General features: G+C 33.5%; 1 protein-coding gene across 1 annotated transcript; it reads right to left on the bottom strand.

Moving 5' to 3' along the window:
- Window positions 1-2,972: 2,972 nt before the first annotated feature.
- Window positions 2,973-9,571, bottom strand: LOC112027362 (protein ACCELERATED CELL DEATH 6). Its single transcript, XM_024060045.2, has 4 exons — window positions 9,286-9,571; window positions 7,102-7,976; window positions 6,245-6,777; window positions 2,973-3,910 (listed from the first exon to the last, which is right to left on the bottom strand). The coding sequence occupies exons 2-4, from the start codon at window positions 7,895-7,897 to the stop codon at window positions 3,206-3,208; spliced, it is 2,034 nt and encodes a 677-aa protein (XP_023915813.1). The 5' UTR covers window positions 7,898-7,976; window positions 9,286-9,571; the 3' UTR covers window positions 2,973-3,205.
- Between the last annotated feature and the right edge of the window lie 2,538 nt (window positions 9,572-12,109).

The raw sequence follows: 12,109 nt of genomic DNA, 5'->3' as shown, positions 1-12,109 counted from the left end.
ATAACAAATCAACAAAAGTTGGCCAATGACCTTAATGTTAAATGGTTATTATTATTATTATTATTATTATTATTATTTTGGAGGTGATTTCAATATAGACGTCTAAGAATGATTGCCCTTTCCTGCTTAGAATGTATAAAAAGTCAACAAAACCTTGATGATCCTCAATAAAAGCAAAAACAGTAAGTTCGAAGATACAAATTTTTTCATAACTACATATTGGGGTGGAATATTACATAGTTGCTAATAAAAGAATTGTCACTAATGAGGGCATGTGAATGTGATGTTCTCACAACTTTCTACGTCATTAATGATTTATGAAATTATTGTACCTATAACTTATTCAATGAAAAAGGATAAACACTTTTTTTTTAAACTATTAAACTAATTTCATGTGTCTTCCAACTAGTTAACATGACTAATAAAAAAAATTATCTATATATTATGATAGGTGCTAATAAAAGGGAGGTCAATAATGAGTTTATACGAAAATGATGTTCTAATCACAATCATCATTGTAAATAATTAGAAAAATTGTGTACTGCAACTCACTCATATAGAATGAAATAACATTTTTATTTTTTTGAAAGAATAAGTAATTCCAAAGTTTCTTCCAACCACTTGACATGACTACTAAAAAATTGTACCATTGGTCCTTCAAATTTGGTTCGTATAATGCAAGAAGTATGAGGTGATCAAAAGAAAACGAGGTAAAGCCTACCAACGAAGAAGAAAAGCCCAAATTCGCGGTTCAAGAATCAAGAACGTGCCTATAAATCTTTAAATAAGGTGTTCATCGGGAATTAATGTTTCATATTGTACAGGATTTAATCTTGCGTGTCTATAATCTTATCCACCCTGTAAAGACATGAACTCCACATTGTACCATCAGTACTTTCACATGACTATTTTTAAAGGTTTTGCCTCACCTATGCTCTATGCATAGTTGCATACCCAACCCATGTGGAAGTGAAAGTCCTAGAATCTCCTTTCTTAGGAGATAATGCTTAAAATATCTTAGCAAGTTAATAAATTTTCACCTTTTTCTTTGTTTCCAGACATTCAATTACAAAGAGAGTATATTTACTAGTTAATTAGTTGCCTTTTAAGTTCAAATACTCTCAATAAAATTTGGGTTTTTAATTTATTATTACAAATTAAATTCTGTAAAGATGTAATGAAAACTTATATTTTACCCTCCATTCCCAACATGTCATATCATCTAATCACAAATCTAATAATAAGCACAACCACATCAATCAATTCTAATACCCATATATAAATCCAACCAAATCGGGCTTATTGAGATGTTATTTAGTGTGATAGGATCTATTGAATTTTAAATAAAATACTAATGTGACAATCTCTTATTAGATGGTGTAAAACATGTGTTTTACCCCATCGTTACTAAATTCAANAAAACCCAAACGATAAGTTCCACACCGTACATCTTGTTTTATCTTGCGTTTGACGCTTGGAATTCAACCGACCAGTTCATATAGTTAATCTGGTGTTTAGAGCTACGCTTTTTTTTTTTTTTTTTTTGGAGAAGGTTTAGAGCTATGAATTAAAACATGCATTTTCTTCTAAAAATTAAATTAAATTAAAACCAGAATTTAAGAAAAATAATGCTCTTGCCGAGCAGCTTAGTAATGTGAGCTTATAACTAAAAGAAGCATTAAAGTGGTTAAAAATATAGTGAAAATGACTTAAATGGGACTGCATGGTCTGTCCTTGGGTTAATGAATCAATACTTATTAAAAATAAAAATAAAAAGACAGTAATGCTCTTTGCCTACATTTACAACAAATGTCGATCAAAGTACAATATCAATGACATCAATTACCGTCACAATCAACCAAAACTCATTAACTATGCTTAAAAGATTCTCAAAATTAACACTAACTAATAACTATAACTCACAAACACATACACTCCAAATACAAATTAACTGAAATCCCATTATACACATGAAAATAAAATAGCAAATATAAAATTGAAATAACAAAAAACCTCAATATTAACTTAGAAACTTACAAATAAGACATTCACAATTCTAAAGTTCTAATACACCCTATAGTACTTTCTCTCTTAAACAATAGAAAAACACTCGACTCGCATATACTAGTATCTTTCAACCCAAGGAAATTACCAAACTATTCACCCCATATTCTCCTAAAAGAGTCTTCTCCTCTACCAATACAAGAGTACCACTTGAGATAAAGTCTCAAACTCTATCTAGATTAATTTATTTATTATAGTTTCAAATCTTATTCCTAAGTAAACAAAATATGGGACAAGGATTGAGTCTAGTGCACCTAAGCCTGTTCCCAAGAAATGTAACATTACTCCTTTTACAAGCAATACCAATGATTTTTTTTTTTTTTTTTGGCAATGAATAAATTTTTTTTCAATGACAAGAAAACTCAAATAGATAACCAAGTAAAAAAAATAATAATTTTAGGCAATTTTATAGTTAAATGTTTGCCAACGAACACCAAATTCACTCACCCTCTATGAATCTGAAAAATCAAATTAGTTTTTTGGTTTTCCTCTTCTATGCCGTTTTAATTTTTGATTTCATTTTTGCAAATTTATGTTTTTGATTTAAGTCTTGCACTTCCAGTTTAATATGTCTGTTTTTCTAATGTTTCAAATATATATATGTTATTCTCTCATACAATCTATACTTCTACGTAGTGTTTCAGTAAGTCCACATGCAAGATCTCTTAATTCGCAACCGCATGAAGATTTTGTTATATTAAGGCTACAAGAGTTGTAGGTTGAATTTTGGAGGAACTCATTTATATAATGAATTGATGACATCATTATTGCATCAAGAATGAGAAATTAATAGCAATTATGATCCTTATTGCATTAAGAATGAGAAATTAATAGCAATTGAATGAAATTAAAAGAATTAATAGTGACTTTGGTCTGAACCAACTTCTAAATTATAAAACAGTCCGATCAAGAAAAATTCACATAAAATGCATTGATAAAATAAGAGTACAAACTTCCTTAAGAATCGATACAATAAAATAAGAATACAAGCTTCCTTAAGAATCAATACAGAGTTCTTAATAGTACAGTGAGCCAGTGAGACTCCTTGATAAAACACTTATAACAACACACACCCTGTTAAATGACCAGAGTTCATCAATACCAGACAAAATACAGTACAACATGCATAAAATAAAGGAGATTATTTCTCTTCCCCATCATCAGTGTTACTCTTAGTAACTATTACCAAAAGGCAAAATGGGTAGTAGACAATGTAGCGAAAAATGGGATGGGGTAAGGAACTTGGCAAACATAGTGGCAAAAATAGTAACGTGAGGATGAGGAGGAAGATTGATCCAATGATCAAAACAACATAAGCAAGCCAGTTGAGGCCTCTTACCATTAAATAACTACCAATCATGAATGATGAGGAGACCATAATAAGAGCTAGTCCCAATATTGGCACGGAAAACTTAAGGGAAGCAATAACCAAGTTAAGATCACCTAATTGTGCCCAGATGAGTGCAACAACAACAGTAACAGAACTATACATAGCTATGGTGTTGCTGATAATGAATGCTTGGAACAAGTGGTGTTGTAGAAATTTTGCCATGCCTTTGTGTGGATCAGAGTCATCGTTGCCGCCTGGCACAGTGAAACCTGCAGCAAAGGTTACAGTGGCCACAAGTGTTGCAACCAACAATAGAGTGTTGACCCTATCCTTGTAATTGTCCAGGTTGGGTGCTTCCCTTGGCTCTGAGCTTTGTGAGTTCTCCTTCACGGCGTCCTTATTCTTGTCCATGTTAGATGGCTCCCCTGGATTTGAACTTGGAGGGTTCTCCCTGGTGGTGCTTGGACGACCAGCATGTGGGGCACCGGCATATCTCAAGGCTAGCCATGTCAATCGCTGCATGGTAAATAAATAACAATTTTCCATAACCATATTGTTGATCACACCGAACAATTATCCCCACTAGATAGCTTTTGTGGTCACCACTTGAATTAGTAACTTAACATCAATGGTATCATTCTACATTATATTTGTTAGAAATTTTTCATTTTATTTTATTTTATATATATATATATATATATAAAATATAAAATTTTACTCTACCTTAATCTAAGTGTATATGTGTATGAATTTCTCTCCGAAAAACTTGAATCCCGGCCCTTCTCTCTTCCTCTCCCTCCCCCTCCCCCACCTCTTACACTCCACAAATACTTATATTTGTTAGAATTGAAGTTTAGGCTGTGTTTGTTTCAACTTCAAACCACTTCCGGAAATCAATTTCCGGAAAATTGCTGTGTTTGGGTGCTTGGGAAAATTAGGTCAACGGAAATTGATTTCCCTTTGACCGAAAATAAGGCCAAAAACGGGTGAAATTGATTTCCGGCCTTATTTTCACTTCAAATCAAATTTTCCGGAAAAGAGAGAAAGGAGCACGAACCGGAAAAGAGAGAAAGGAGCACCGACCCAGAGAGAGCACGAACCGGCGCTCCAAGCCCAGAGCCCATCGCCGGCGACCTTCGAACCACGAACCCACCAGTCGCACCGCGTCAGCGAGACCCACGAGTCGCGCCATCGCACCTCGTCGTCTCCTCGATCGCGCCATCGCACATCGTCGACCAATCGATCGCGCCATCGCCTCCTCGGTCGCGCCATCGCACGTCGTCGTCTCCTCGATCGCGCCATCGCCTCCAAGCCCAGAGTCCATCGTGATCGCGCCATCACACCCATCGCCTCCACGCTCTCTCTTCCTCGATCTCTCAGATTTTTTTTTTTTTTTTAATTTGATTGTTGTTGTTGTTGTTTTTTTAATTTGATTGTTGTTGTTGTTTTTTTTTTTAATGAACTGATTGTTGTTGTTGTTGTTGTTGTTGTTGTTGTTGTTGTTGTTGTTGTTGTTGCTGCTGCTGCTGCTGCTGCCGGAGTTTGGTTGTGTTGTTGCCGGAATTTGATACCGGAAAATAGCATTTTCCTAATACAACCAAACACATAAAAATATTTTCCACAACAATTTTCATAATTCAACTAAACACTTAAAAATATTTTCCTTTTCCGGAAAATAGCATTTTCAGAAAATATGTATTTTTCGGAAAACGTTTTACACGAAACAAACACAGCCTTAGTTAATATGTTGGGTTGAGAGAGGGAAGAAAGAAGTAGAGAGAGCCGAAACGCAAAGAAATCAGGATTGCTAATAGACCCAGGAGATGCGGCCCACCCTTCCAACCTGATCCAAACAGAAGGACCACGGACAATTTCATAAGATGGGTCAAGTAGATGATGGGCCCAAGCTGTTTTAAGGATTAGGTTTTGAGTTAGGTGTCAGGTGGGGAAATTTCTCATCCCACTAACCCGACTTGAATTGATTGACTATTATGATGACATGTCATATTATGCTAAGGTGGTCGTGGAGAAAGTCTATAAAGAATAGGTACACAAAATTTTACAACTTGACATGGCAAATACATAAATAATATGTGGGTTTAAATGAAAATTAGTAAAAATTTATCAACTCAATTATTCTGAAAATAAAAAAGTTTTATTATTATTTTTTTTTTGTGTAACATTACTCTTTTAATTTATTGAAACTCTAACCTTATCTGCAACGTAAATCACCCACTCTTCCTTAACCCCCAAAAAAAAAAAAAAAAAAAAAATCCAAGGAATCAATTAACGTGACATTTATCATTCGAATATTCAATTGCTTTTCCTTTTATATAGCCCCACCTAATCTGAAGAACATGGAATACAACATTGCACCACCAAAATCCCTAGCCTAACTCAATAAGTGAAGACCAAGAGGGAGAAAGAGAGAGAGAAATTAACATGGTTAGGCCTAACAATTTTTTTTATTTTATTTTTATTTTTAAGAGTAAACGTTGGACCTAACAATTTACATACATAGCAAAAAGCCCTTGATTGGCTATATTTTAACTTTAAGCCCATTGGGATATATATACATATATACTAACCCTTAAGACCAATCATAGACTAGTCTTGAAGTAACTTTACTACTCATACTCCTATAAGTAAGTTTACTATAAGTAGGATTAATATTACTTTACCTAAATCTTAATACACTAAATCTTAGACTATTTATAATAGTCTAGGGACTTGGGCTTATATCTCTAAGGTTATCTAAAACAGAGTTTGCCATTAGGTATTAGGGATTTAACTCTAAGTGGCGCCACAAGATCTGCACGCAATTTTATCAAACTTACAAGAATCACATACCTCTCGAAATGAGGGCACCTTCCCGCTGTACTTTCCTGCAACGTCGAGAGCTGCCTTGCCTTCGTTGTTCAACAACTTTAAGTCAATCCTTTTGTCCCATGTCAGAATGCTCACGACCTCAGGATGCTTAGTCTTGGAGGCCAAATGTAAAGAGGTGTTTCCATCCTTGTCTTTTTCATTGATGAGCATTTCCAACTCAGGATTTTTAAGGATATAGTTTACCACTTTGGCTTTCCCATTCATAGCAGCTACATGCAAAATATTTCGACCTTGATGGTTGAGCAACTCAACCGAATCTGGACATCGCTGGAGAAACTCTTGAATTACCTTGATATGTCCTTTACTGGATGCTGTGTGAATTGGAAAGGAACCATTCTGGTCACTTTCATATTTGCAATATGTAGATTTGTTTAAAAAGTAGCGAACACCTTCAAGGTATCCTATGGATGCTGCATAGGAAAGAGGTGTCATCCCTTTGTTGTCTTTCTCTTTGATGAGTTCTGGATGTCTGCTCAAAACACTCTCCAAGACACCTAGTACATAAACAAGAACCATCATATACTGAAAAAATGGGAAACCTTTAACTATCATGGAACTAATATTACCAAAGAGTTTTTTTTTTTTTTTTTTTTTTTTTCCTTGATTATAATAAAAAATGAGAAACGTGTTCATCCAAATCCAATATACTTTGTTAGTTTCCTCCATAAAGCACGGTCAGATCACTATGTTAACAAGAGCGAGCAAGAAGAGCACCATGATTATTGGGGACAAAACTTTTTTTTTTTGGAGAGATAAAACTGGGACATAAGCATAACTTGAAATTGAAACACAGTGAAGTAGCTCATTAGCAAACTTACCTATGTTCTTCCCAGTAATGGCAGCGTGAGCAATTAATTGGACTTCCTCAAATGGCATCTGACTTATATTTGCTTTTTCAATCATGAGCTTTACTAGTTTTACATCCCCTGCTTCGGCTGCCATATATAAAGGAGATTTGTGTTCCTCATTCAGATAATATGACACTTCTGGTTCTAGCTCAACCAAGAAATCAGCCATCTCACTGTACTTACTTTTCAAAACCAAGTTAAAATCCACTTTGTATTTGTTTATCAAGGCCAAGTGAAGGGGAGTATTCCCCTCATTATTCTTCACACCTGGTAACTCAGTACCGGCCATTTTTTTTACCAAATCCAAATGCCCACCACTTGTAGCTACATGGAGAGGAAGATCACCAGCAGAGTTAATTCTCAGCTCAAGTTCATAGTGGCTTTGACGGATCGCTTCCACAAGCTGATAGTGACCTGAGCTTATAGCAATATGAAGAATTGTATTCGATTTGGGAGTTTCTTGATAGGAAATAGGACGTTCCATATCTTCAGCTTTCAGCTGTTTGATGAAATCAATGTCCCCACGTTTTGCAGCCATGTACAAATCAGGATGCATGTTTCGAGCCGTTCTAGAAACATCAGTAGATTCAGTACTGATATTGGAAGGCTTATTTTCTGCTGCTATTTCTTTCTCTAGCTCCTTCTCCATTTCAGCCTCCCCAACTATTTCTCGGTTCATCAGTTGCTCGTTTTCCATTTCAGCATCAAATGCATGACGGCGAGCCCGTCGACGCGGTTGGGATGAGGAGGAGCCTGTACTCGCCATTGAGGGTTTCACAGGTGAAACAGTTCCAGGTGATTGCTGTTCACTAACGTCAATCAAAATGTGATTGGGTTCGCTAGACCTGTCAAAACGGGTACGCTAATTTTTAGAGTCTTTGGTAAAATATTGGTCACAGGTATCGGAATTTTGCATGTTATTAAGTAAAGGAATCACCGAACTAACAAGCAAAAAGGTTGAGCAATTCGGCAAATAAAATTTTACAGTTTGTGGAATATACAGTAGTACATGCATTTTTATGTTGCGTTGGCTTTTCTCACTTTCCTTTTATAGGTAATACGCTATAACCAGAGTCATGCTTATACATTTCTAAGTTACACAAAAATGATTCAAAATTCGTTCTGAATACATGGGAGAACACTATGTAATCTCGTTTCAGTGAGGTATTGTTTTACATTTAGGTGCATTAAGTGCCGAAATTATAGAATTGTTGGGTTGAGGGGTTTTTGACTGGAAGATGGTTCGGTGATAGAGATTGATTGTTTTCATTAGGGGTGTGCGGGTGGGTTAGGGGTTTTTGACTTTTCTACAACCTAACTCATCATGAGGGGTAAAAAATAATCTAACCTAACTCGATTCATGAGTCAAGTTGGATCTATAAATTTGACAATTTTTTTAATTATTATTATTATTAAATAGACAAAATTTAGCTACAAAATTGGTTATAACTTAAGATTATAGCTTTATTCAATAAAATAAACACTATTACATATTTTGAAAATCTAACCATTAAATTGCATGTTTTTTACACTCTTAATACACATGTCAAATTTTGTGTCAATCGAATATTATTTACTATATAATCTATAAGCTTATATTTTATGCATAATTTAAAATTACAAAAACTAACAATTAAAACAATTTATTGATGACAAAGCTATTGATGTTTAATTTTCTTGAAATTTTGCAAGTATAGGGGATATAAGAAGAAGATGTAATCCAATGATAGAATTCTCAACATTCACCTCTAATAAAATGATATTAAGTAAAGTTGTAACATTAGACTACAACCAATTTTATAACTAAATTTTGTCCTTATTAAATTGAGTATTAGAAAACATTACCACAAATAAGACCAAAATTATAACCAAATAATCCTAAGTATAATACCAAATCAACACAAATTATATGAGAAGAACTTAGGATTTAGATTTTATTTAGGAAGATGGGTAAAAATGTAAATAACAAAATTATATAATTATTTTTTAAATACGTATTAAATATAGATGCATCAAGTTGAATTAGAATTAAGCATATTTGTGAATCGTAAAAATAAATTCACAACCCAACCCAATTTACCAATCCCTAAAACTGAGTTAGATCAAGTCAGTTTTGACAGGTTAGCTACACACCCTTAATTCTCATACACATACCTTGCGATGGGGGCAAGACTACAGTTTTGTCTCCAGTCAAGTGGGCTGTATAATGAACTGTTAGTCTTGCTACACTGGCAGGCAAGCTTTTATTCTTCTTCCTGGTGCTATGCTTTCTGTTATTCAGCAATGTCGTTTGCTCGGTTTCAGTCCAAGTCGGCAACCACTGGTATGGTATCTCCCCCTTTCTCTTTCTCTCTCACTCTCTCTTCGCAGTGTGCTGTTAGTTACACTCCTTTCATAGCAAGTTACTTATTTGGAGCAACCGTAAAATACAACGACTAGTGGTTGAATAAGAATGCATAGATAATACTAAAACACTAGCAAATTGCCGTTTTTTAGTCTTGTACAGCTATTAAAAACCATTAAAAAATGACCATTGGGATGCAAAGAAGGCAGCTCATTCCTTGACCCGATGGACTTGAGTAAGTTCTTTTTAGATTAAAATAGCATTTTGGTACTTATATTTTTTGTTATTTTGAATTTAGACATTTTGGTAACAATCATTATCTTCACGGTAAATGTGTTGCACCTGCACCAACCATGAGGCCCCTACAATCACAAACGGAACCTTTTGTCTGTGTATGGTAGCTGTCCCAGTTTTGTATATTTGTTTTATGTAAGGGATTTGGCTGGCCTTGGGGTTAATAGACCATGTGCCCAAGGATCTGCTGTTGGTGCTGTATAAACTTTTATATTATATAAATAAGACCTTCCGTTTTCACCAAAAAAAAAAAGAAATAAAAAATTGACTCAACTCACTAACGACATGGACCAAATTGTTAATTAAAAATAATGGTGACAAAATTGACTACTACCATACAGACCAAACTAGCAATGACCCCAAAGGCCAAGACTTAAATACAGTACTTAGGTGTTGTTCCTTAAATTTTTCTTTTAAGATTATGCCATGTGAAATGTATTTTTTAATTAAGTAACCACATGACTTAATATTAAATGGAAAACCTCAAGAACAGTACTTAAGGTATTGCACCTAAATTTTATCTAACCCCAAAATGAAGGATCAAAATAGTATTTTTGCTGTCTTTTCTAGGTTCTTTTGATTATGGGCATGGTCACTTCTTCTGTAAATATAATCAATGAGAAAGCTCAGTCCTGTAAATATAATCAGTGAGAAAGCTCAGTCGGTTAGGTAGACTTGCTTTTCCTTTTGTTAGGTAGTCTTGCTAATCCTTTTCTTTTGCTTTCTGCTTTTCTAATAATATTTTATCTTTCATCAAAACTTTAGTTATATAATATATTTGGTGGTAATAGTTTGAGTTGTTGAATTATTATCATGCATCTTATATGTTTATACTTGATAGTAGTAGGAGGTTTTGAGATAAAAACAAATAATTTTTTAATTATTTGGTTTTGTTTTATTTCACAGAAATAGTACTTTTTATGGGTTTGAAATCTAGACCATTCAAAAAATCGAAAAATATAAAAGTTTAGAATTTTTAAAGTTAGACCAGGTTCAATCAAGGTCAACCCATAATGATATTATAAATAATTTTTAATAAATCTAGTCTTAATTATAAATATATTAATTATACACTCCTAAGTAATATAATCGTTTATTTTAGACTTTCTAGTGGATATTAACTAGGAACCTCTAGAACTAAGGTTCAAATATTGAAAGTCAATTTTTTTTTCCCCTTTTTGAAACAAATATGTAAACTCTAGATGTTGAACACTCTAAAAAGACCCCAAGATGTAAACCTAAGCAAATAAGTTTTGCTTCCTTGGATCGTAATCCTGGATTAATTATGACCACCGATATTGAAGTATCTTAAATCAACATGATAAAATTTGTTAAACTTAGCTCAAATCGGGGCCATAATTCAAGATTATCAAATGAGATTTTGAGTGTTTGTTTATTAGTGTACAAAGAAAAAAAAGTTGTAGAAAATGTTATTAAAATTATAATTAAGTAATTAAATTTACTATGTTCAATACGTAAGTTTTGGGGACAACTAGTAATTTATTATAATATCAAAAACAGTTCCCGATGCAATGAGCATTCCCCTCACTAACATTAATCAATCAATGTGAGAGTCTTCACCTTTTCTCATTCTGGCCATCGGGTTTGCTAGACCTGTTTGTCAAAAGACTCAAAACGTGACCAAAAGCTTTAAAACTGGTCCATTGCCTTTTTTTTTTTTTTTGATGGAGTTGCAGTTGCCCCAATTAGGCTTTGGCTTAGGGTTGTGCGTGGTTCGGTTGGCTTGATTTTTTCTCAAATTTGTTACTGAATTGATAGGGATCGATTTTTTCATAATTAAAACCGATACATACTGCTTAGGTTCGGTTTTCCGACCTATAGCGGTGCAGTTTAATCGGTTTGGTCGGTTTGAAACATTAAATTTTTTTTTTTTATAAAAAATATGTTCAACCTGTTTACACATAAAATCTATTCAATCTATTAAAAAAAAAAAGCAACAAAATCTGTTCAAATTTCACAAAAATTTCATAAAAAAATATGTTCAACTTGTTCACACAAAATCTGTTCAAAAAAACAGCAATAAAATCCATTCAAATTTCATAGAAACTTCATTAAAAAAAAAAAAAAAAATCTATTCAACATGTTCATTCAATATCTGTTTAATCTGTTTAAAAAAAAAAAGCAACAAAATCTATTCAAATTTCGCATAAACTTCATAAAAAAAAATCTATTCAACCTGTTCACACATAAAATCTATTCAAAACTTGTTCAATCTATTCAATATGTTCAAACTGTTCAAATCCATTCACACATAAACAAACTGTCCAAATTTCATTATTTCATTCACACATAAACAATTTGTCCAAATTTCATCATAAA

This window comes from Quercus suber, unplaced genomic scaffold (genome assembly GCF_002906115.3).
Source record: "Quercus suber isolate HL8 unplaced genomic scaffold, Cork oak 2.0 scaffold_486, whole genome shotgun sequence".
Taxonomy (NCBI): domain Eukaryota; kingdom Viridiplantae; phylum Streptophyta; class Magnoliopsida; order Fagales; family Fagaceae; genus Quercus; species Quercus suber.
Note: the sequence above shows the minus strand (reverse complement) of the source record. Positions and strands in the feature narration are given on the sequence as shown.